Source organism: Plecotus auritus (assembly GCF_963455305.1).
Source record: "Plecotus auritus genome assembly, chromosome: 2".
NCBI classification, from domain to species: Eukaryota; Metazoa; Chordata; class Mammalia; order Chiroptera; family Vespertilionidae; genus Plecotus; species Plecotus auritus.
In genome coordinates this window covers 217,313,342-217,340,717 of record NC_137771.1, presented here as the reverse complement: position 1 = coordinate 217,340,717, position 27,376 = coordinate 217,313,342, and the positions used below count along the sequence as shown (strand labels likewise).

Below are 27,376 nucleotides of genomic sequence, written 5' to 3'. Positions count from 1 at the left end.
TGGGAGCACACTGACCACTAGGGGCAGCTCCTGCATTGAGTGTCTGCCCCCTGGTGGTCTGTGAGTATCATAGTGACTGGTCGACGGGTCATTCCAGTCGTTCCAGTTGTTTGGTCATAACAGTAGCTTAGGCTTTTATATATATAGATTTTATGACCTTGGTTGCCTTTTTAGCTATAACTATTTTGTTATTTTAGTGTTTGCTTTAGGGTCTGTAGAAAATAGTGTGAACTTTTCACAGCGATATACCACTTCATATATATTACAAGAACCTTACCATAGAGTCCTTCCATTCCCCATTTCCTATCTTTGGGCTGTTGTCATCACACTTTTTTCATATTATTATTTTTCTTGAAATAGTTATCTTTTAAAGAGTTTTAAATAAGAAGAAAAATATTTATTTATCTATATAGTTATTTATCTATATATATTTCTAGTGCTATTCATTCCTACATAGATCCATATGGAATCATTTTCCTTCTACCTGAATGACGTCCTTTAAAATTTCTTTTAATCCATGTAGATGGGTGAAGAATTCTTTTGCTTGGGTTGTCTAAAAGTATATTTATTTCACCTTTATTTTTTAAATACATTTTTACTGGGGATAGAATTCTAGGATGGAGTTTGTGGGGTTTTTTTTAAGTACCTTAATGATGATGCTCCAAAGAATACTGATTTTATCCTTTTTTTGTTTGTTTGTTTGGTCTTTGTATGTAATATAACTTTTTATCTTGCTACTTTTAAGATTTTTCTTTATAATAGCTTTGAGCAATTTGATTTTGATGTGCCATAGTTAATTTCAATCTGCCATTAATCCCATCTGGCTATTTTTCTTCTTAAACATGGTAATTTTCATATCTAGCAGTTTAATCTGGGTTTTTGTTTCTTTGTTTTTTTATATCTCCCATGTCTTAACTTTTTGAGCCTATAGGATACATTATGGTAACTCTTTTAATATCCTTAGTTGCTGCTTCTAACATCTGTGTCAACTTTGGGTTATTTCTGATTATTTTTTCTTTTTATATGTGATATATTTCTGCCTCATTTCATGCCCAATAATTTTTTACTGGCTCTCAGACATTGTGAATTGTACCTTGTTGAGAGTTGGACATTTTTGTATACCTGAAAATCCTCCTAAGTAATCTGCCATGCTGAGTTTTCCCACCCGGAGAGTACAAACAGGTATCATTCCTAACCCTGTGTGAACATCCGGCACTGTTAGCTCTCATCCTTCCGGGTGATCTTTGTTCTGTGGCCTCAGTCAGTTTCTTTACGTGCATGCACTACTCATTAGTCAACTACATTCTCAAGGGGCACCATCTGCAAATCTCTGGCTTCTCTCCGAGCGGCTCCCTCCCCTCCATACCCTCTCCTGTGAGTGCTAGCCGCCTTTGCCTCTCCGGACTCTCACTCCATATCTTCAACTCTGAGAGTCTCTCCGGCTCTGCCGGGTTCCCGTGCCTGAAATCACAGCCCGGAACTCAAGCAGTAAACTTAGGCATTTGTAGAGTTTACCTCCTTTGTTTCTCATTTCTCACTGTTCACTGTTCTTCATCTGATGTGTAATATATTGTAGAAACATAATTCTATATTTTTTTGTTCATTTTTTTGGATGTTACAGGTGGCAGGTTCATCTGTTTCCCATTATTTGATCTTGGCCGGAAGTGGCAGTCTATGTGTACATTATTTAACTAAACCAAAAAGCCACCAACTTGTCCCAATTCTTGTCATCGTTTTGATTTTTCTTCCTGTAGTAAAGCTACAGCAGAGGAAGTTTTGAGGAGCCATAAAGAGGTCCTGGTGCTCTTCCAGAGACCAAGATAGTATCGATCCTGTTCTACGGATGGCGTCACTGAGATTGAGTGGCTGGTCCAGGGTGACACCGTTAGCCGTGGACAGGGTGGAGCTGTGAGTCACAGTTGACCACTGTAGTGCTTTCCTCCTAGGCCATGCTTTCTCTCTGAACAAAAAGCTTTTGAAAAAGAATATTCACATGAGCATTTTTATTTTCTATGCAGAAAAAAAAACAAAAACAAAATCTCTGTCCCAACTGTGCTCCATAAAAGTCTGTTTGTTTCTTTGGAGGAAAAGTTCTGTGGTCACTCTCTTTTAGAGGACTCGGTTTGGGAGGTGGGACCATCGGGATCCTTTGCCAGAGCAGGGCAGGGTGGTGGGTGTTGAGACCAGAACATTAATAGCTGACATTTAGTGAAGCATTCCAGCTGGAAGTCCAGTCTCTGAAGTAAGATCTTTGCTAAATGGTCGTTGATAGAGCTAAAAATAAGACGAGGGCTGAATGGTGTCTTTCACGGGTGCACACTTCAAATCTTTCAGAGCAGCCCATTGGCCATCACAGGAAGGACAGGGACAAGAAGAATGTTTGCCAAGGCTTCCGGGGATAGGGAATATAAAGGGGATATTTTTACATCGGTCATAATCGTGCTTGTTCTGGGCCTGGGGAGCACCTCACATCGAATTAGACGGCATTTTATTTGAAATTAAAAACTGGATTAAGAAGAACTGTTTTAGTGTCTTTAAAAATCAGATTCTTGTTGATTGGTGTAGGGATTCCTGTTGAGTTCTTACCTGGAGATGCAGAAAATTCTCCCATGTACTACCAACTGGAGCCAGGTAGTCACAGGCCTGCAATCGTGGCATTACCTAACATTTTTGTTGTTACCGTCTTTATCTGAGTGTTCTATTTAAATTCTAACTAACCCACTACTGGAGAAGGCACTTAGCTCTGCACTTGGAAAAATGCGAGAAAATTCTAAATCCCTTCTTGAGGACTTTTATTTATTGCTGTTGAAAGACATAAATCAAAAGCTTGCCGGTTATTACCTGAGAAAGGTCACATCTTGCATTGGAGCCGGAAATAGATATTTCTGAGATCTCCCTCGTGTGTCTGGAAGATATGAAATACTCAGTAAAAGTGGAATATAAGGATGAATTAGTCTGGTGGGTTTTTTTGTTTTTTTCTGTAGATTCTACAGCTGATATTACCTTTAGAATAATTATCATCCCTTTTACCCTGACCATCCAGTCCCAAACTTTGCAAACATGGGAACCGGCAACAACATGGGTGTATTTTCACAGTGCCTTTGACGCTCAGGTTTAATCCACGCTTTCATCTATACTTTTAACCCAAGTGTGGTGCTATTACGTGATGGTGTTTTGTTCAGCTAGAGTTCCTTGTTCTACCATGTGTGAGTCCCCACGTCTGTGTGTGCTTTATGTTCCACATTTCCTTTTCAATAAATTACATGCCTACCGATGGATACACGGAGAGGCCAATCCAAAAGCACATTTTGGAATCATATTTAGAATTTGTATGTATATATTTCAAATATTATAATAGTTAAAAACAGTTTTATTTCCCCAGGAATAAAAGTATAGTGCAGGTGGGTCTTTCCACTTAGAATAAACCCTTCATGTGTAGAGGGTTAGTGATTCTTCTAAGGACTAGCCCCTCCAAGTTATTCACTTTAATAAAAGTTTCTTGGACAATCAAACAGTTAGGCTTTTTTTCCCCCAGAAAAGGTAAATTCCCCCCCACCCACAGGTGCATCACACATAGGTTAACTTTGGAGGTCTTCGAGCTGCCAGACCTAAGTACTTACTTAACCCTAAATTATCATTATTTGACAACCAATCCTGCACTTCTGGTCTCTTACTTCATCACAGGTCATATTCAGCACATGTGGCCTCATGAAATGTGAGCTAAACACTATCTGAGCCTTCCTTCTTATAACTGTCAGAGTTCTACTTCATAGAAGGAGTGAAGATAACATTGCCTGCCTAGTCAATATTCTCCAAGATCTGAAGAGAAATTGGAATTAAATGGGATGCTGTACAGTGAAACTAAAGGCTGGCTAGGAACCTCTATTTAAAATCAACTTCCCATTGTAGCTTTAGGTCTGCAAACACTTAGGGGCTCCTAGTTAGTAAGAATTGAAATGTGTTAAAGATGAGAGATGAGTAACCAAACCTTTCTTTGTAACTCTTAGAGTTTTGAGTCTTTACAGATACTTCATGTAAATCTTCTGTTAGACAACATCCTAATTATTATTCTTACTTTAATGAATTTTAAGCATTTTCTATGTGGAAGTAAGAACTTGGAAACATTTTTGTGTATTCCTGTCCGTTCGTCTGTGTATCTGTGTGCCCATAGTGTTGTTGTGTGTTTTCCCAGGTTCTCATGACGGCAGCCATGTCGGCCATACTAAAATTAATTTCATGCTTATAACCGATGCTTCACATTCAAACTCTCATTATTTAATGGAGAAAAAATGTTGGCAGCGTCTTTAGCACCCTTTTCTTTCTCATTTCTGATTAGTTCATCCAAATGTTAAATGTCCCTGAGATTCCTGGAAACTTCTTTATAGAATTCTTTGGCACGACATTAATGTCATGGTTTGTGAGGCTTATCATTAAGGAGCATGGTTTTGAGACTTAGGTTGAGGTTTTGTTGAACATTATTTGATTAATTCTAACAACAGGGCCATAGATGTTGAATAAGAAACAATCACTGGAGAAAAGAAAGGATAGCTACTAATGGGTGTGTTGTGACAGGCAAACCAGTGAATACCTAGGGAGATTCCAGTTAATCAGTCTTTAGCCAACATGATTGTTGGTGTAACTATAAGTTTTGTAAAGCAAAAGTGAAATTGAGGTGCTTATCACTCTTTGTCACAAAGGAAGAAAAAGAAGCATTTGTAGAATATATGTAGATAGCATATATCTCCAAGGTAAATAGGATTTGTCTACTCCTCAACATAATGGATGGTAAATAAGCTAAAAAGGTATTTGCTGAGTTCTTAACAAGTGAAGGCCCTGTGAGAGATGAGTACTATAATGTTTAAGACATTCCACCTGCACATTTTCAATATATTCAAAATTTTGTAAAGCTGATCAGAATATACTTAGAGGACTGCTAGGTTGAAAAATCATCTTCGTGAAATGTAAATAATTATACTATGTCTGGTGTTAACGATTCATTCAGCATTCATTTATTTAAGTTGAGACTTGTAAAAAGTGGCGAGCACCAGGGGACTCATTAACGTGAGAGCATTTAAGGACAGACCAATAACAAACAGTGGGTGGAAGGAAAGAATGGGAGAACTGGCGTTTATTGAACCGAATCCTATAAACTAAGCTGAGCGGTTTGCATGCTATTTCGGTAATGCCTCTCAGTATTACCTCCTTACCTTGCTTGAATCTTTACCAAGTTTAATAGATAGATCTTGCTAAAGACCAGCTGGGAGTTTGTAACCAGAGACAATAGTGGGTTCTGTTTTTAATTGAATTAAGTTAAATAGAAAATGCAGAAGTATGCAAGACAGGCCTTCGCTTGAAAGCTGTCCTGAGCCTCTGAGACCTTATTCATCATCCAGATTAACTCCAGAGCAGAGCCCTGCAGAGTCACTGCCTGCAAAGTCGAAAAAGCTCTTCCTCAGATGCTGTCAAAACATATAGCACCGGGACACCATGCTTTGTTCCAGCAAAGGGTTCATGCATGTACTTACAGGTTGATCTCTATTTTCATTTCACCTTTGAAATGAAAACATAAATATTTTGTTTTTTTAGACAAATGCATGGCACATTATTTTTTTTTAATTGATTTCAGAGAGGGAGAGAGATAGAAACATCAATGATGAGAATCACTGATCATCTGCCTCCTGCATGCCCCCTGGGGATCGAGCTTATAACGTAGGCATGTGCCCTGACCAGGAATCCAACTACAACCTCTTGGTCCATAAGTGGACGCTCCACCACTGAGCCATACCGGCCAGGCCATGGCACATTACTTAGTGATCCAGTGTTTACTTTGCTATCCAGCATTACAGATATCCATCCTCCAGAACAGACAGCAACCAGGCATCTTCTCCCTTGAAACTTGTACGCTGCACAGGAATTATGCATGGGTTTCCAAGTTCACTCATTTTGTGAAGTTCAGTTTAAAAATCCCAGGTAATATTTGGGTTTTTCTAAGCTTTATCTCGAGTTGTTGTTGTTTTTCATATATATATTAAGATTTTTAGTATGTCAGGGGTACTGTAGTTAGAGTATGAGGAGAGGGTGAAATTAAAAATATACCTGTGGATATCTTTGAAAATGGTAACCAGTTAGAGGGGGTATAAAGCAAAAATGCCAAAATCCAAGTTATGCATATGTAAAACTAAAGCTTCTTAGTGCAACTCTCTCTCAAGAAGTCAAGAATATGTCACGATTGGCATTTGTCAGATGGTCAGACCCATTCGACAAATCTTCCCAAAGGTCCGTGGTGCCTTAAAACATCTTTTGTTTACAATCTGTGGGCTTTGCTGTCTGGGTCGCCTTAATCACCCTGTGCATCGCTCAGAGCTCCGGCAGGCTTCACTGGCTACATGAGAATTGAAGGCATAAGCCTGAAAGGTCTCTGGTGCTTCTTTGCTCTCACGTCAGCTGCTGTAAGCTCTCGATCCAGTGTGTGCTCAAGTGGGTCCAAAAACACAAATCCCAGGGTTTGGGCAGGTCTTAAATTTCAGTTCTTAATGCTGTCTTCAGTCATTTATAGCCACGGTCTCTGTAGCTAAAGAAAAAACTATTACCTCTTCGCTCGATACTCTTGACACCCAATGTGTGGGTTTGTTTGTTGTTTTTCTCTCTCACGTTAAATGATTCTAATACTACCTGGAATTAGCATAGACCCCACAGGTTTAGGGCTCAGCCCCACAAGACTGCCCCCGCCCCATTTTGGAAGTCCCAGGTCATCACTTCTGATCTAAAAGCTGTAAATCAGGGTTCCCACCCCCCTCCCGCCCCGAATTGAACATTTACTAGAACAACTCACAGAACTCAGATGACTACGCCCCTTAACTGTACGTGATTCATTATAAAGGATGGAACTCAGGAACAGCCAGATGGCAGACATGCATGGGCAAGGTGGGTGGGAAGGGGCGCGAAGCTTGCCATCCCCCTCTGAGCACATCATCCACACCGCACCCCCGCGGATTCACCAGCACATACACGTTTTATAACACAAGATGCTCCTGTCACTCAGGAAATGACAGTTTGGGGAACTCTATGTCAAGATCTGGGGGCAGAGACCAAATATGTATTTCCTATCATGTCACAGTAACCAAAATAAATTATGTCTGAGAACTAGCAAAATATTCAGTGGGGGAGGGGATTGGTGAGTGAAAAAGTAAGACCCACCCTTCTGCCCTAGCTGGTTTTGCTCAGTAGTTAGAGCAGCGGCCTGTGGACGGAAGGGTCCCGGGTTTGATTCTGCTCAAGGGTTGGTACCTTGGTTGCAGGCTCCATCCCTGTAGGGGGCGTGCAGGAGGCAGCTGATCGATGATTCTCTCTCTTTGATGTTTCTCTCTTTCTCTCTCTTAAAAAAAACAAACAAACAAAAAAAACTATTGAAAAAAAAAAGAAGCACCTTCTTTTCTACCTTTTATAGTAGACTAGAAACACCTGTCTTTAATTGCCAGGTTTGCCATCTATAACCTGTAACTTGGAACAAGTGGCTTAATTACAAGGATTCTCCCTCCTCCACCTGCAAATTGGAGTTCGCTCCTACTCTTTTATAGTTAACATTGTTCTAGCTTCTGGTAGACAGAATCAGAAAAACAAAAGGATTACTTGAAGGTTGAGATGAAACTGTAAAGTAGAAAGATACCTTCCTCCCTAGGAAGAGAAAGGATAGGATATATGGTTAGGAGAGGATACATGGAGGCTTTAGTGCCACGTTTCCATGAGGAAGTCACCTGCCCGCTTCCATGGGGACCAGGGGAGGGAGGGGAGATGGCCTTCGATTTGCCTGGGTGCTGCCATGTTCTATCATAGCCCCAGGCCAGAGCCAAGCAGTAATCTGGATGTGCCAGGAGGGATGGAGCTAATGCCGCCATATTCTCAAACCTCAAGAAACTGATGGGGACAGCGGGACAAGAATCTGCTGTCATTTCCTGCATTGCTTTCTTGAGGCCACTGTATTCAACGTCTCATGGAATTGTGTTTTGCCTTCTTATACTCATTTTAATAACGACTGCAATCATTTCAGTGCTCTTCTGGAGAATGTGGGTGAACTTAGGAGTGGACTTTAAAAATTTAGCTCAGCTCCTTAGGTTTAAAGACCAACACAGGTGTGATGCAAAGGTCCCCATGGACATCTCCCTGAATGCTTGGGTCATTCTTTTGTTTTGTCTTGGAGGGGGGGCTATTTTGTTTAGGGGATGCTGTTTTGCTTTGTTTTCAGAATTTTGTCATGCAATAGTGAGGGTCCGTGTGACATGCTGGAAACCAAGAGACCATCACAAGCACAGAGGCTCAATCTCTTCAGGGTGTTGTTTCCATCGGCACCCAGACTTTGTACGTTCTCTTCATACGCTCCAGAAACCCAAGGTGTAGAGCTGTGAACGTAAGGGACCTGAAGCTGCTTTGAAAACAGGAGAGAATTGCTTTTTCGTGGCTGGTGATTCACTCCCCCGTCACAGGGTCGGAAACCGCTAGGGTACAGTTCAGTGCTTCCGGAGAGGACTTTCTGATTAACTCCCTTGTGACACGGAAAGGCTAGGGTGCTCCCCACACAGTGACTCATGGACTTCCTCCTCCTTGGCAGGATTGCACCCAGGGCTTTTTCAAAGGCTCCTGACATATCATTTCTTCCCGTTCAGAAGTGGCTTAAGGCCCAAGTTTCTTCTGATAAGATGCCAGATTCCTGAATCAACCATGAACCCACAGAGCGGGGCAATGGAGCTGAATAGTCCTGTTCTAATACGCCGCCCACGTGAACCGTGGAATGAAAGTCTACACATTCCATCGTGATTGGCGTTGGGTCAGTCAAATGTGCATGTTTAATGCCAAGTCCAGGGAGAACAGATTCATGAAATTGCATTAGAGAACTAAGTGAAAAGGGCAGTACATCTGAAAAGTGGGGGAAATATTTTTTTAAAAAGAAATGTATCTCTCATAGGGAAAGGCCATGAAAATTCCTTCAAAATCACCTGCATGGACCTGACATCAAAACACAAGCCATAAGGAGATGAGCTATTGACACTGAAATGAGTGAAATGAATCTTCCTGTTGACACCAGTGTGAAGTGCTATGGAGGCTGTTAAGTATTTTCTGGGGAAATACTGTGCCAGGAACTGTACCAGCAGCCAGCGATAGGTTATACTCTTTTTCCAAAATAGGAAAATGGTCCATGTGCCAAAATGTACATCTTCAGGTGAAGTTTATTTTCAGGTTAACTCTAACCCATTTTAGTATCGCCTACTCTTAGTCCTTTAAGAAATTCCTTCCTAATGAATTTTTTTTAATATATTTTATTGATTTTTTACAGAGAGGAAGGGAGAGAGATAGAGAGTTAGAAACATCGATGAGAGAGAAACATCGATCAGCTGCTTCCTGCACACCTCCTACTGGGGACGTGCCCGCAACCAAGGTACATGCCCTTGACTGGAATCGAACCTGGGACCTTTCAGTCCGCAGGCCGACGCTCTATCCACTGAGCCAGACCGGTTAGGGCCCTAATGAATTTTTCAAATGCAGTGTGATTGTGAAGGAAATTTAGTGCAAAGTGTCACATCAGATGCAAATAGATACTTTGTAATTATGTATAAACATCGTTCAGAAACACTAGTGACAATAAATATGATTGGATGTGATGAGTCCCCTAAGGCAGATTTTCTTTTTAGCTCTGGTTTTTAGCTATAAATTTTAATGATAATATTAGCCATTTAATGCCAATAAAACCAGATTTTAGTGTTAATACATAGAGTGTTTAAGTGTGAAATAAGGAAAATTTAGCAGAAAAAAATGTTATTACTAATTATAGAAGATTTCATGATTTGAGAAAGATTGAAATTCTACACATAGTGGTTAAAAATATGTTTCTTAAACTCAATTACTATCAATAGATACTGAACCTTTAATGCTTGTTTTTCTAATCTTATGAATAATCCTAAATTATTTTAAGAGAATATATTTCTATAGAAATACCAGGGTTTTTTTCTCCCCTATCATTTCTGAGTGAGTGTTTCTGTGTTTTTAATTAAAATGTTAAGAAATCTGTCTTTGTCCCAGAATAGTGAAATAAAATGCCCTAAACAAACAGGATTTCCTGTTTTTCTGCAATACATGATACAGCTCTAGAGATAGCTGGTTTTAAGCCTTGGGCATCTGTATTCTGGCTAAAAGTTGTAAAGGCAATTATTTATTTTTTTAAGTGAAATGTGCACAAATCAAGGATCAAAGGTAGAGCTCTTTCTGTTTTTATAATCGAGAGAAAATGAAAACATTAAAGGATAGGGAAATGTTACCTGTTTTCCTTAACTAAAAATTGTATTTTTTTCTGAGGTGTAGACATAACCGACATTTTATGTGGTGTGATTTTTTTCTGCCCACTCCAACATAAGAGCTAATCTGCTTCTATTTTTCATCTCTAAGCATAATTCTTGGAAATGTGTTTGCTTGATTAAATCAACCAAGCAGAGAGCCCTGTAATTCATTTCTCGGGGGACATGGTAATGCCTTCTTGAATTATCTCATGGCCCGAGGCGCAAGCATGAGGAAGAAAAGGCTTATGTGGATGTGGATGCACACACAGTGTGTATGTGAGCTCACATAAACAGATGAGGTCATTGCTTACTCTGAGGCCCCATTGTTTTTGCAGGAGCTTTGTTCCCTGGAAGGGAGAGCAAAGCCAGGGAAGCCGTGTGCCGCTGTCCACTGTCACGCCGAAGGGACTTAGAGGGGGCACATTCGGAATATGTTTCTGAAGCATGTAAGAAGTGCAGGGAGTAAAGGAGAGAAGCGACTTGAAACGTGTGAGCACGTTCACCGTTTAATTATCCGTCTTCATAAAAGATAAAGATGGATTTAGAACTGGAATCTGTGACTGTCACAAAAGCCTAACTTTGAATGAATACCTTTCATCATTTTCCAGTAATCCTAACCAGATTAACCTTCCTATCTTGCTGTTTCTCCTCCCTGACGCATTAGCCAAAGCATAGTGGAGTGTCTAAAACCAAGGGCAGTAATTGTGAGATGTAGCAAGCCAACTCTGGGTGTTTTTCTGCACAATTAAGAGAGAAAATATAAGCGTGTCTCAGAATATTATCTGAGCTCCTACGAACTAGAAATCCAGGCGAGGGCTCTTAGAACATACTCTTTTTTAACCATTCAGTGATTTCCGTTTTCCAAACTGGAAGTGACTTTGTAGAACTGCCTTTCGCTTGGTCCCTCTTAGAGTTTCCTTGAAAGGCGTGGTCACTAGTGATTAGGAGAGTAGGCTACCTGTTCTTGCTCCCCCACTGACTTGCTCTGCCACCGAGTGTGTAACCCGCTATGGAGCCCTCGGTGCCTTGCTTGCTTCATCTATGAAGCAGGGTGAGCAGCTATACCTGTCCTACCGTTGATCTGGAGATTTGATGAGTTTCTAAGCATAAAGCACTTAAGACATGGTCTCATTCCTATGAGCAGTCCATAAGTTTTGAACTGTTATTGTTTAGCTGAAAGAAAAGTGAGGGGATTGGAGGCAAGTAGTGAGTAGAAGAAGTAAGTGTGATTTGAGAACCTGCTATGGACTAAGCATTATGCTCAGTAAGTAACACAGAACATGTTTAATACTCGCATACTCTATATGGAAAATGTCCGTTGTCTTAATTGCACACATGAGCAAATTGAGACTTAACGTAATTTTGAGACTCATTCATTTAAAAGTTGATGTTTAACTGAATAATTAGCCCATGGGCGTGGGTGCTGTTTGTGGTGGTAGTGGAAGACACAGGGAGACCAGATGTTAGTTTAAAAAAAATTGTCTCCCCACTCCCTAATTTGAAATTTAACTTAATAATACAGTAATGCCTTGGCCAGTTTGGAGCCATTATATCCTGGTGCACACACTTGGTCATGACAATTCTTTCAGGATAAAATGCCTTACAGAAACGTTCATAGGTAACCACCTGCAAAAAAACAAGTTATGATGTAAAATAATCCTTATGTTTGATTGAAGTATTTTTAACATGAGCTCTTTTCTAAAAATTCTTCAAACAGTAAAGGGGGAAAAAAATGAAACAGAGCAACTAAGAAAGAGTGTTAAGGCAGTCAGTTGCATAAGGGAGGAGCAGCGATATCATAGATAAATACACTGAGTTGCAACCCTGTCTGTCTCCAACTTTGGTCGAACAATTGCAATAGAACTAGAGGGAGCTTTTAGGCCTTGGTTTCAATGACAAGCAAGAATCAAGTGTAGTAATATCCTGATTGCCCAATGCTGCATATCAAACATCCCTCACTGAGCTGTGTACAGGGAGCTTAAATGCTTTATCGACCAAAAACTTGGAACCAGCTTGTTTATCATACCTTCTTCCGTCCATCTCCTTTTCATGCTCTTCATCTTCTTCTTTTCCTCCTTTTTCTTGCTTTTTTCAGCCTTGATGACTCCCTTTTTAGCCACATAGCCTAATACAAGAATATATTTTTCATGGTTTTTCTTCAGCTTAGCAGCTTTCTGCACATGGCTTGTCATACGCAGCAGTGTTAGTCCACAGCTCTCCCAGTTTCTTTGCAGCATCACCGATATATAGGTTGTCCAAAAAAAATGTGTACACACACTTTGAATAATTATAAAGGCAGTGTTTATTAAAATACATTTCATTTTCAAAATTGAGCTATCAGCTGTTATAGCGTATATGTATATTTTTTGGGACACCCTGTATAAACCAGGATGTTCTTTGAATTGGGGAAAACAGAACAATGAAAAGACTTAAGGAGGCCTCTTGGGTGCATTCGGATCTTTGCAGGGAAGGGGGGAAGGCGGGGGCGGGGGGGGGAATCCCTCACATTCAACAGTAGTCAGCCTTTAAGTGCTTACCATTTAAAAATTACCTTTTTCAAATTAGTGTATATAAGCCTATCATATATATACTATCAATGTAGTTTGTCAGTTGTTACCTCTTACTACTTTTCTTCTTCTTTTAAGATTGAAAGGACCATTCTCTGGTTTGTAGATTCAACCAGATTACACAGTGCAAGTGAGAATTCTAATGGTGTGTGGCCAAAAGCTATACATCAAGCTTTTTTGAGATTATGGAGAAGCACATTTCTTCTTGAATAAAAATAAGTAAGGCAGATGAGTGCGGGTTTATTTTCTTGTTGTATTTACTTACTTGTTTTCTTAAGTATAGGAATGTGGCCTGTGGAGGACTAAGCAACTTACAGAGCCACCCCCTATGAGCCAGACCAAAACTCCTTAAATATCTCACAGTTGAGGAGGGTAGTCAGAAACATAAATAGTTTACTAGACTTTGTTAAGTGCAATCATGGGGATTTGCGTAGCATTTCATGGGAGCATAGAGGAAGAACGTCACTTACACCTGGAATGTCAGGGAGATGGCCCCCAGTTAAACAAGCAAAAGAAGAAGGGGAGGCATATCCCCTAAGATACTGCAATTTCCACCCCTCCACCTCACCACCTGTGTGGGAATAAATTCTGTTCCTGACATGAGCTTCCATAGTTTTGTTTTAATGAAGAAGAAATGTGTGTCTTTGGGAAACATTTTATAAAATCACACAGTAGAATGCATATAGCAGTGGAATTGTTGAAGACAAAGGAAGTTTTGTCCTTCTTTTATGAGGATGAATGTTTCAAGTAGGATTGGAATAAAAATGGAACCAATTGGAAAATAATAGAAGCACTTAAGAAGAAATTTAATTGTTGCTGAAAGAATTAGAATCCAATGGCATAGGAAGAATTTAATTAAATTTCAAAATAGAATAACTACCGTTTCGCATTGGAAAATCTGATGTCTCTCAGAGCTTATCAGTTATTTCTTGCCTACAAATGAGTAGTGGTTAAGTTGCCTATTACTTTTCTCATTTTGATTATTATACTATTACATGCTACTTATGGTAGGATTATTTGTGCAACATTACTGCTGAGATAACCATTAAGACTGTGCCTATAGAAATGTGGTCTCATAAGCCCATGTATATTTGGGTGGAAAAAGGGAAGGACCTAACTTAAATCTAACTTCCCAAATCAACTCTCCTTCTATAGCAGAATGCTGCTGTTTAATAAGAAAATGTTTATTAAGGATGACAGTCACCACATATGTCAAATATTAAATGACCTTTTAGAAATGGAAAGTGAGCCATGACTGGTTTGGCTCAGTGGCTAGAGCGTCGGCTTGTGGACTGAAGGGTCCCAGGTTCGATTCCAGTCAAGGGGACATGCCTGGATTGTGGGCTCCATCCCCAGTGGGGGTGTGCAGGAGGCAGCCAATCAATGATTCTCTCTCATCATTGATATTTCTATCTCTCTCTTTCCCTTCCTCTCTGAAATCAATAAAAATATATTTTTAAAAAAAAGAAATGGAAGTGACCAATCGACTAAGTAATTGCCCATGAACAAAGGAATGGGACTAATGTTTGGAAAGGAGAATTGCAAAGAGATGTCTCGCAATGCTTTCATACCATGGGATGAATGAGTGGGACCTCTGATCCAGAAGCCGTTGGAAGAAACAATATTTTGCTCAAAGTTGAATTTTTATATTTTTGCCCACAGCCTCGTCATGTGTTCAACATGCTAAAGAAGTATGTCCGTGCTGAACAGAAAGACAGGCAGCACACCCTAAAGCATTTTGAGCACGTGCGCATGGTGGATCCGAAGAAAGCTGCTCAGATCCGGTCCCAGGTGAGCACAGTGCGGTGATCACCTGCAGCTTTGACCAGCCAGTGTTCTCGGTCTTTGAGTCAGATTTTCATTATTCCCAGAGCAGCTCTGGCTCTTATGCAACTACTCTTTAACAGCTGGTAAATTCTAAAGGCTTGTCTTAGAGCAACATGTGCTTTGTCAACTTCTGAGTTATTAATAAGGAACATAAAAATCCTCAATGTCTACTCCTATTGATTCTTAAAGGAACCATTTTAATCTCATGACTAAAATGAAGAACACAAACGGTATATAAAGCAAAACTGCTAAATCGGTTCAACTACATTGTGGTAGGTAATCAGAAACTCACAATGATTGGGTATAATGTGGGCCTATAAGTCCTGTTATAAGTATGTTTTATAGTCCTCCATTCCCAACTGGCATCTACCTCTGGAAACGTGAAATTCCTACATTTCTTTCAATAAGAGGATTTAAAATATATCTATATTTTGTTTCATGAAATACCCAGTCGAATTAAAATATGTTCTCATCTATTTCCAAATTTGCAAAGAAATATAACTAGGACATCAGAGGTTATTTAGGGTCCTCAGTAGTAAGAATCAGAGTTGGATGAAATGATCTTTTTAGTTGACTTTATACTTTATGGTTGCAAGCATAAATATAATGGGGAGTTTAAAGCAGCTCTAAAGTTAGAGAGACGAAAAATGGGAGAAGAAGGAACATCAGGATGCCCTTTAAGGTTGAAAGTTTCAGCAGTGTTTTGTCAGTTTCACTTTGAAGTTTGTATCTGTCCGTGATGCTTGGTAAGGAAAGTAGCTGTTCCTTGTTGCAGAGATGGCTTACCTGGAACTGTCTTCCTTTGATGCAGGTGATGACACACCTCCGTGTGATTTACGAGCGCATGAACCAGTCCCTCTCCCTCCTCTACAATGTTCCTGCTGTGGCCGAGGAGATCCAGGAGGAAGTTGGTAAGTAAGCTGTTCTTTGGATGCTGTGCATATCACCATGTTCTGCTCCTGTAGGAGGAAATCAGAGAAGGAGTTCATCTGCATCAGCAATCACCAGTGTTCTCATGTGTGGAAGGAAAAAGAGCCGACTCCCTTTTACAGTGAAACTCTTGGGGCTGGAACTAGCTGTCCCCTTGGCAATTGCTTGGGTTCTTCACTATCCATATTCACAGAAGTATGGGTGCTTATAACTTGACTTAGGATATATCTGTGCAATAACGAACCATTTATTATTGGGTTTTACTTGTCAGCAGTTGTCTTCTGATTCTGTCAGTCTTAGAAACATCACCTCATGGTGCTTTGGAACGTTACAGTTTAATGAAGATAACCCTTCATCTTTTAATGCTCTATTGTAAGCTGTGTGTCGCATTATATCCCCGTTTTATAGGTGAAGAGCTCAAACTTACAATTTAAAACGTTACTAGCCTATGTCACACTTATCATAAGTAGCACAGCAAAAGCGTGAAACTGTGACTTCTGACCTTGGGTTATTGTTAGATTCAGTAGCTCACAGCTTTCTTGGAAGCCTTCCCCTGTCCCGCTGCCCACAATAGCCATGGTTATTGTCTGAACCACGTTGTTGTTTGAACTTAATTAAACGATGTGCCCATAATCTTTTATTAAACTTTTATTTTGCAATAATCCTACACTCATAAGAAGTTGGAAAAATAATACAAAGTCTAGTGTGCACATCACCCACTTCCCCAATAGTAACATCTTACATGACTGCACTACATTATCAAAACCAGGAAACTGACATGTGTTCCCACTACCTTTTATGTCCCTAGTTCTCTAATGACATGTATAAGTTCTCCCACCCCTGTTTTTCCTGGAGAAGGGAATAAAGCATCACATAACATAATTCTTCACAAAGCACCAAATGCCCATATTTGTTTAACTTTACCTCACAAAAATACATGGATGGCAATTATGCTAGTGAATCTTTCAATATAAAAGAAATGAATGTCACCCTGGAGATTTGGTGCATAAACTGTCCACAAATAATCAATATGCGTGTAGTGTGTATCTCTCGGTAATAAATCTTGCCCTTTGTTAATTGGGTTGGAAATAGATGCAGGTTATCTGAAATCAGAACAGCCAGGATATTATAGATCAGTATACCCATTACAGGAATTCCTCCTTTCAGTGGACCTAAGCACTTCCTGGCTTGCTTTTTTCATTTTGTGCCAAAGCTATTCTACTCCTTCTTTTCTAATTGAATACTTCCTTGTAAATATTGTTTGTATTATTATCAGGCAAGTGTTTGGTGTGGGTCAGATGATGATGGTCTGATTAGTCCTATGTGTTAACAAACAGAATCAAGTGTACTTCAGATTACATGCTTTGAAAAGAAACTGTATCATCTACACTTTTGTTCAAAAGGGGGAATTCACTGACAAACAAGATCTTAGGAGGAGAGTCAATAGAGTTTTTAGTCTACACCATGGATGGAAGACAGGATTTCCCATTAATTTTTTACTCTATTAAGTTTCTTGAAGAACTGAATATTCTTGTTAGATGTTTTTGTAGGATAGACGTGTATAAGGAGCCTTTAAAATACTGTATGTTAAATAAGTATAAGAAAATCTTCCAGTAAGTTGCAGAAGAGACAAAAATCAAATAAATCATCACATTCTTAATGAACTGAAGCTCAAATCTTCTAGATGCATGCATCTGCCTTAGAGCTCTGTTAACAAGCTATTTTCATGTGTGTGTGGCTTTCATTGAGGTGTTGTCAATAGTACCAAACTGTAGGGGAATAAGCCATTGCACAGGACTAGAAAGTTGATGACCACTAATAATTTACCCTCACCCAGTAATGATGGTTGACTCTTTCTAGTTAAATTATCAGGAGTTTTTTATTCAGCAAGATAGTACTGAAACCGTGGCCACTAATGAGACATTCTTCCGCAGAACAGATGGAGATTCAGATATCTTGAGTGTTGCAAAATGCCTAAGAACAGGGCAACAGTAAACTTCAAATCTCAGTGACAAGGAGGATATGCAGATCATTAGGATCATGGAATTTTTTTCTGCAAAAGAGGAAGGCTCAACTCTTAAGTTGGATTAACAGCATGTTATTTTCTAATATTTTTGTCATTATAAGTATACTAGATACCCAATCCTGAAAGATAACCTTTCTTAAAATCTTTCTTGCCTTATTTTTAAATGGGTGTTTCCAATAGAAAGAGAAGCTGGCAATGATGAACTTCCATTAATGAGACGTGTGCACCATTTGAGCTCCTAACAACAAAGCTAGAGAAGCAAGAGCTCCCTGGGGAGAATGGCTTTTCTGAATTGAGTTTTGAGTTGTTTCCTGTCGTTGTTCTTCACTTGAAGGAACATGTAAAAATAACTCATTTTCAAAGTAGGAATGTACATGAAATAAAATTGATGATGGGTGCTAATTGTTTAAGCTGAGAGGTATTTGGAAGTTCTTTGTAGTATTCTAAAATGCAGATAAAACCTGTACAATATGGTTTATTGTTTGAAAAGCATCCTTCAATACAAAGAAAAAAAGCAGAATAAGTTAACAATTCTCTCTTTACTTTTAAGATTTATTTTCTTGTTGATGCCCTTTCTCGACTAACAGTCTTACATAAAGATGCTTAAAATGCTCAGAAGTATTTTTCCATTGCTTTTTAGAATGAGTAGGAGAGGGAGAGACAGAGAGAGAGAAACATTGATGTGAGAGAGACGCATCCATTGGTTGCCTCCTGCACGCGCCCCAACCAGTTGCCTAGCCCTGAGAGAGCCTACAACCGAAGTACGTGCCCCTGACCGGAATCAAACCCGAGACCCTTCAGTCTGCAGGTCAACTCTCTCTCTATCCACTGAGCCAAACCGGCTAGGGCCCCCCTTACTATTTAAAGTGGCTATTTGGGATTTTATTTTTTATTTAGCAAATGATGGGATCATTATTTGAAAGAAAATATACCTCCTCTTCAATGCCCATGTTCTGTTTTAATCACCTTGGAACCCTTCAAAAAAGCAGAATCCCCTTGTTTCTTCTGTTTTTCGGCTCAACCTTTGCTTCATCTAATTGCTATTTCAAAATGATTGGGCCTTTATGCCCTTTGTAGTCTCCCTTAAATCTATGCTAAAAGGATTCCGTTCTCTCTTGGCACTGGGGTTATTTATCAAAGTGCTTCATTTTGCAGCTACCTCAAGGCTAAAAATACTGTAGCTCTCCATTTAGAGCTGGCTCTTTCACAGAACGCTGTAATGACCAATTTCTGAGAAAGGCAAGAGGAAGGACAGGGGACAGGAAGGCATAATTGTCTCCTACCCTGTGCTTTTTTTCTTTCAGCATTCAAAATTAATAAAAAAAACATGAATTATTATAAACCGGATGTTGGAAGGAATCCCTGGCAGAACAAATCCAGAATGGGGTAGGATTGAGATCGATGGCAGGAGATCAAGAAACTTCTGCTAAGGAACAAATGCTTATAATTTTTTATTACAATTTGACTGTGGCCACTTGATCAAATTTTCTACCCTTTGGGAGAAAACACAGCATGCCGATTTCAAGGACAGTGTTTCCATTCTCTGTTCCTAATAAACCTATTGATTTGGGGATTTAATGAATTCAAAGTAGTCTAGGTTTAAAATAGAATATGTACAGCACTAGCCAGACCAACCAAAGAGCATTCATTACTACTGAGAATTTTATGCATAATAAATTTTATGCATCCTTATGCATAATTGTTAGTTGAGAAAGGGCATCAACAAGAAAAGAAATCATAAAAGTAAAGAGAAAATTACTAACTTATTCTGCTTTTTTTCTTTGTTTTTCATAAGAAATTACTTTTAAGTGTATGTAGATCTTATAGTTTATAGCTGATTGAAGTATTTGGAAACAAGAACATTTATTTATATCATAAATTACCAAAGATGTGTTTCTTCTTTGGCTTTACAATAGTCTCAATGCTTCTTTTCATATTTTCCCCAATATTGTTACCTGAATTACAGGTATGGTTAATGTTTGTTTGCCTACCTCTATGCCTATCTCTGTACCCCTCTTAACAAGATGGTTAGCTCTTCCAAAATAGAACCACTCGTTTTATATTTTATTTATCTTTTTGAATTAAGGTATAATTGATATGTAACACTATATTAGTTTCACATAATGATTCCATATTTATGTACATTGTGAAATGATCACCACAATAAGTCTAGTTAACATTCATCACTATACATAGTTACAAATTTTTTTCTTATTATGAGGACTTTGAAGATCTACTCTCTTAGCAACTTTCAAATATGTAATACTAGAGGTCTGGTGCACGACATTCATGCACTCGGGGCGGGCGGAGGGGGGGGGGGAATCCCTTAGCTCGACCTGTGCCCTCTCGCAGTCCGGGACCCCTCGGGGGATGACCTTAGCGCTTCCACAGAGGCGGAAGAGGCTCCCGCTACCTCTGCTGTGCTTGCCAGCCATGAGCCCAGCTTCTGGTTGAGTGGCGCTCCCTGTGTGGGAGCGCACTGACCACCAGGGGGCAGCTCCTGCATTGAGTGTCTGCCACCTGGTGGTCAGTGCACGTCATAGCAGTTGTTCAGCTGTTCTGTCGATTTACATATTAGCCTTTTATTATATAGGACAGTAACATTAACTGTAGTCACCTGCTCTACATTACCTGCCATGACATATTTTATAGCTGAAAGTTTGTACCTTTTGGCCCCCTCCTCATCTGGCAGCCACCAAGCTGTTCTCTGTTCTATGAGCTTGGTGTTTATTTGTTTTGTTTTTCAGATGTGATATATAAGTGAGATCATATGGTATTTGTCTTTCTCTATTAGATTTATTTTATTTCACATAATGCCCTCAGAGTCTATCAATGTTGTCACAGATGGCAAGATTTTATTTTTTATGGCTGAGTAGTATTCCACTGAGTGTGTGTGTGTGTGTGTGTGTGTGTGTGTTACATCTTTATCCATTCATCCATCAATGGTCATTTAGTTGTTTTTATATCATGGCTATTGTTAATATTGCTGCAATGAACGTCAGGGTACATGTATCTTTTGATGAAACTCAAGCAAATGCTTTGTGAGCTTTCCTTTGAATCATGATTGTGGCACAGTAGTTTAGTCTTTTCTCATGCCATTCTCTTATTTTTGTGTGTGGGGGGGGGCGGGCATTTGTACCCACTGGGTGAAGCCTGAGGCAGTGCCTCCCACACCCGCTCTGCTGGTTTCTATGATGAGTCAGTGCGGTTCTAGGGTTCTTTTTATTAACTCACCAGCTTTGACGTATGGCCCTGTAATTTGAATAAACATCCAAAAAGGAATCCTAACTAAAATGATTGGGGAGTGAAGTCAGACCACAGCGGTGGCTGCTAGACCGCTTCCTGGCATGGAACCCTACAGCAGATGTGTCCTGGTTTTATATTCGTGGCGTCTTGGGAACAACCAATGATTTTAGACTGGAACAAGGGTTGGTTATTTTGTTTTTCACAAGCAGCTGCCTGCAAGGTCCATATTTAAAAAGAGAATAAAAATTATAGTGATGTTCGCCCCCCTGAGTATAGAGACATTCAAATTGAGATTAATTTGGAAATGTATTTCCACAAAGACTGACTGTGGGAATGAGAGCAATATGTTCCCACGTGAGAGAGTTTGGAAGGAATGCTAATTTGCATCTTACTGTTCAACTCAAATAAATATTACAAGGTATTCCCCACGTAAGTCCCAATACTCTCTATTAACAGTTCTTCTGTCGTAGACACTGTGGGCTACTTTAGACAGTAAGTGATAGACAGTGGGTATAATATCTCATCTTAAATAGGTGATCATTCTGTTAACCTGCTCCAAATTTTGAGGCATGTCCAAAGGAATGTTGACTCAGTATAAATCAAAACACTATTCAGAAGAGTCTTTCGGACCTGGAGTGAGAGACAGATGGTCAAAGGACCGAGACCAGGTTGTTACTTTATTCGACTGCCTGTTGATAGATCCATTGACCTAAGACAGGGGGTGTAAAGTAGCTTATTTAGTGTGCTTAGTTTTTTTGTTTGTTTGTTTGGTTTTGGGGTTTTTTTAAATATATTTTATTGATTTTTTACAGAGAGGAAGGAAGAGTGATAGATAGTCAGAAACATCGATGAGAGAGAAACATCGATCAGCTGCCTCTTGCACACCTCCTACTGGGGATGTGCCCGCAAACAAGTTACATGCCCTTGACCGGAATCGAACCTGGGACCTTTCAGTCCGCAGGCTGACGCTCTATCCACTGAGCCAAACCGGTTTTGGCTTAGTTTTGTGTTTTTTTTTATAAATATTCATTTACATGTGCTCATGAAAGCGAGGGTTATAGCTTATGTATTTCTTTGAAACAGCAAGTAATGACTCCTCGTATTGTCTTGTGCATGCCTCTGTATCCTTACTTTTGCTTTGGGTGGCATTTAGATTAGTCTGTCCAGCCCTTGCGAGCAAATAGAGGGACTATGTGTTCAGCTTCCTCTTTGCCATTGAACTTGATAAAGCTGCTCCTAAGGCCAGTAGAGACCAGAGACATTATCCTCTTACAAAAAGAAGGGACAGCTGCAAGTTTCCTCCCTCTCAGAAGCCATCGCCTGAGCCAGCCTGAAGCTCTGAGCCTACAGCTTCTGAAGCTTCGCCAAGTTATGAAGGCACTTCCGGGGGCATGAGCTGGGGGTGCCAAAGGGAACATATCATATTAATATGTTATACTTATTAGCATTTCATACTGTTTTTAGTTAGGAAACTCTAGAAGCAAACCAAATTTCACATTCCAGACTTGGGGCAGGGTGTGTGGGAAGGTTGAAAGAAAGATTGCCATTTAACATTCTAAATTAGTTTTCTTTTGCAAAAACCTGTCTTCATTTTGTTGATGATTACTGAGCCTTGAAAGAATAAAAATGGGCTTACTCTCAAATGAGAGTCAGTGTATTAAAGGAAAGTTGCCAAGCACACCCTTATTGATGTGACATACACTATAAGGAAAGTATTATCTCTGTAGATGGACTTGAACACCCCTCTACAGTTGTGTTCTGAGCCACATGATAACAACTGTATGCCACACAATGTTTAAGGTGAAAACCTAAATAAGTTGTTGTATTTGATTATAAAATACAACAGCTCCATTGCTGTGGCTCAGTGATTAGAGTATCAGCCCATGGACTGAAGGGTCAAGGGTTCGATTTCTGTCAAGGGCATGTACCTTGGTTGCAGACTCAGTCCCCGACCCCAGTTGGGGCACGTGCAGGAGGCAGCCAATTGATGTATCTCTCTAACATCGATGTTTCTCTCTCTGTGTCTCTCCCCCTCCCTTCCATTCTCTCTGGAAAATCATTGGGAAAAAAATATCCTTGGTTGAGGATTAACAAACAAAAACAAAATACAACAGCTCCAATTCGCTGAAAAAGAAACAAAATTTTTGAGCAGTCATGGATAAAAAAATGAGCAAGTTCTTGTCATTAAAAGTACAAATCAAAGCATAAGCATTAATTTTTTAAATTATCAAGTTGGTAACTTTTAAAAATGTGTCATACTCTGTCATGACAAGAGTAAGTGTAAAGGAACTTTCATAAGCTCCTGATCAGTACATGGTACAACCTTTTTATGGGACTATTTGACTCTACCTAATAAATTAAAATGTGGTCTTTTCTAATTTAGCACCATATTTCTGTGGATATACTGGAACATGTGTGGAAAGAGGTGCTTCTGCTTGTCACTTGATACCCCGAGCATCAGTATTTTTTGGATAAGAATTACTACCTTTGAAATAACAATAAAGAAAAGACAAATGATGTATAACAGACTCCACTCCCTTTCTCAGCCTCCTGTTTATATTTCTCTCAATTTGGGGTTCAGTGCCCCTAAATTTATAGGGAAATTAAATGCAACACTTCGGGAAACTTAGATGGAAATGGTCTAAGCCTCCAGTCTAAGTATAATCTGTGGAAATGCTAGATCATCTGTTTCCTTCTTGCAAGATTTTAATCTCTCCTGTCACCCCAGAGCGCTCAGTTTCTCTGGAATTCTGGTAAAAAGGAAAGAGCCTTCCTAATACACTACTGCTGTCCTCCCGTCCTGTTTATTAGGGAACTTGATGTCAGTCAAAATGAGCTCTGGACGTTCTTTTTTTTGCAGTCAACAATTTCTTTATTAACTTTAAAGGAAATCCTTCAGTGAATTAAACAAAATGTTTTCTGTCATTTAATTCATTTTATGTAAATTTTTATTTTATTACCAGTGTGATTTACCTATTTATATAAATATTATACTTAACTGTTTATTCTGTTATAATCCTCCATCACTTTATTTTTTTATTATTATTATTTATTTTTTTAATTGTTTGAAGTATTACAAATAGTAGTACATATGTCTCCTTTTTTTTTCCCCATTGACCTCCCCCCAGCCTCCCCTTCCCCCCAGTACATGCCTTTACCTGCACCCCCCCCCCAGTGTCTTTTATCCATTGGTTATGTTTATATGCATGCGTACAAGTCCTTTGGTTGATCTCTTACAGCACCCCCCCCACCCCAACCTCCTCTGCCTTCCCGCTGTAGTTTGACAGTCTGTTCAATGCTTCTTTGCCTCTGTATCTATTTTTTCCCCTTTTCTTTCCTTTAAAAAATCTTGCCTCTGCAGACTAGAAATAAACGTATAATAACAAAAAATGTTTGAGTCCCAATTTCAGTGTCCAACAGTTCTGAGTCCCCGTTTCAATGTCAAACAGTTCCTTATGTGTACATGTCAGCAATGATATCTGGATGGTGGGCACATGGTGGCAATGCAGGCCCGACCCTCTCTGGTTTGGTCCTAGGCAACCTGCTGCGTCACACAGCTGCTGACTGGACGTTCTCAGCAATTTTTTTTTTAATACTGAGAATGACTACTTGTAGCAAACCAACCAAATTTAAGTGTTCTGAGGATAGTAACCTTAAGATAAATAGCCCCTCAATTTTCTGCTAAGAATCAAACTTGAACAGTTTCCAAATTGCTCTTGACAATATTGGTTATTATGAGCGAAGTAAAAAAAATAAAATAAAAACTATTTCAAGGCAAGTAGGAATAGGAAAAGGTGGGGGCTAGGGGAAGTATCTCTTTAGGTACGTCGGCCCTACCAGAATGTATTTACAGTTCACAGGCTAAGTCTCCTTCATTTCCCTCTCCTTCCTCTTGGCAGAAATCCACTTTCTCAACACTTGAGTGCTTTTCTTCCATCTCATGGGAGAAGCCTTCTTATATTTAAAGTACCTGCTTCAGGTGTAAGAAGAGGAATGAAGGCGTGACCGTCTGCAGATGTAGTAGCACCGTCCTCCCTCCGAAAAAGGGCCAAGTAGCCTATCTGTTAGGGTGGCCTCCATGTCAGTCAAGTATTGTATGAAACTATGAGAGGCTTTGCTCCCTCAATCTCTTTGACGTGAAATGAAGAGATGGGTCCCGCCCCTCATTCAGGATGGACCTGTGTCCACTCGGCTGCTGCCAACGTCTCCTCGGGAACAGGCAGGTGGAATCAAACCTCAGTTTTCAGATGAGGATTCTGGGTGATTATGTGGCTTGATCAAAATCAGAGATTGTGAATGCACAGCAAACATCGTCAAGGCCCAAGGGGTTCAAACCCCTTCAGAAATCGAAGCAGGTCTTCAAATACTTGAGTGTAAAAAAATATAATGCTTTTGCTTTAAAAAAAAAAAGTAGAGAGCCCTCTGTGGAGGGCTGAGTCTGATATTTTAGTTTTGTATAAGGCCTTGTTAATCTGGGCTTTAGGCCCTTGGAACCCACTAGTAGGGGAGGCTGTGTGATGAGCTGATGATCTCCAATCCTACCTTGAGCCTTCTTCGCTGACCTGTGTGATTTCTGCACCTTTGTGTCATTAGCCAATAGTCTGAGAAGAGATCATTTGCTGACATCTTTGGTTTGGTTGCTGTAAGTCCTAGGACGTGAAAGGTACCTGAGAACGCATCTGAAATTCTCCTAGGGAAAAATGCGCTCCCCGTGGAAATGGTTCTGGAACCTATTGATCATTTCTTTTAAATGTATGTATTAGGTATATATTAGTGTGTGTGTGTGTGTGTGTGTGTGTGTATATGTATATGTATATGTATATGTATATGTATATGTATATATATATACACACACATGTGTGTATACATATAAATATATATATATATGTATATATATATATAATTGATTTCAGAGAGGAAGGAAGGTGGGAGAAAGAGATGGAAATATCAGTGATGAGAGAGAACCATTGATCGGCTGCCTCCTGCACACCCCACACTGGGAATCAAGCCTGCAACCCTGACATGTGCCCCGATCAGGAATTGAACTATGACCTTCTGGTTCAGAGGTTGACACTCAACTACTGAGTCATGCTGGCCGGGCCATTGATTGTTTCTTATTTTTTAAGGGCTAAGCGAAGCCAAATAATTTGGAGGGATTCTTATCTTAAAACTAGAGGCCCAGTGCACAAAATTCGTGCATGGGGTGTGTGTCCCTCAGCCCAGCCTGCACCCTCTCCAATCTGGGACCCCTCAAGGGATGTCCGACTGCCCGTTTAGGCCTGATACCTGCTGCCTCCAAACTGCTCACCTGCCAGCCTGATTGCCCCTAATTGCCCTCCTCTGCTGGCCTGGTCACCCCTAACTGCCCTCCCCTGGAGGCCTGGGTCCCCCCCCAACTGCCCTTCCCTGCAGGCCTGGTTCCCCCCCCCCAACTTCCCTCCTCTGCCGTCCTGGTCACCCCTAACTGCCCTCCCCTGCAGGCTTGATCACCCCAACTAACCTCCCCTGCTGGCCTGATCGCTCACAACTGCCCTTCCCTGCTGGCCTGATCTCTCCTAACTTCCCTCTCATGCTGGCCATCTTGTGTCCACATGGGGGCAGCCATCTTTGACCACATGGGGGCAGCCATCTTGTGTGTTGGAGTAATGGTCAATCTGCATATTACTCTTTTATTAGATAGGATAGAGGCCTGGTGCACGGGTGGGGGCCAGCTGGTTTGCCCTGAAAGGTGTCCCGGATCAGGGTGGGGGTTCCCTTGGGGCATGGGGCAGCCTGGGCGAGGGGCCTGTGGTGGTTTATAGGCTGGCCACACCGCCCCCCCCCCCCCCCCCCCCGCCGTGACCCAAGCAGAGGCCCTGGTATCTGGAATTTATGTATCTTCTATAATTGAAACTTTGTAGCCTTGAGCGGAGGCCTGGGCTGGCCAGGGTGTGCAGTAAGCTTGGCTTCCTCCATTGCCGGGGAAACCCAAGCCTCCTGCTCTCTCCGTGGCCGCAGCCATCTTGGTTGGGATAATTTGCATACTCACTCCTGATTGGCTGGTGGGTATGTTTGTTGGTGTAGCGGAGGTGCGGTCAATTTGCATATTACTCTTTTATTAGATAGGATACAGAGTCCCAGGCCCCATCTCAGACCTACAGAAATCTGCATTTTCCTTATCTCCCCAGGTAATTCTTCAGAAGCTTTAAAACTCATGCTTAGATACCTAAATTATGTTTACATTGGTGTTGAACTAAGAATGGCAATCCTCGTTGAAAATCAGTATATCCTGGTAAATTAGCCATGTGACTTCCTAGTGGTGCTGATTTCCAAAGCTGTGATTATGTAAAATATTACAGTGAAGCATTATTAACCTTGAAGTTCAACCATATAGAGAATTTGTTTAGGTGTGATAGAGTTGATGGCTACATTTATTTATCCAAGTTAAGGCTTATTATTAGCTATGAAAAGGGAAT

General features: G+C 40.3%; 1 protein-coding gene across 8 annotated transcripts in view; it reads left to right on the top strand.

Annotated features, from left to right (window-relative positions):
* The window catches only part of APP (amyloid beta precursor protein), a 229,305-nt gene that overhangs the window by 157,307 nt on the left and 44,622 nt on the right, over window positions 1–27,376 (top strand). For all 8 annotated transcript variants that reach the window (XM_080657586.1, XM_080657587.1, XM_080657585.1 and 5 more), the window contains 2 exons: window positions 14,555–14,683; window positions 15,531–15,630. In XM_080657586.1, the coding sequence (XP_080513712.1) occupies window positions 14,555–14,683; window positions 15,531–15,630 (229 nt within the window). The remainder of the gene's footprint in view (window positions 1–14,554; window positions 14,684–15,530; window positions 15,631–27,376) is intronic.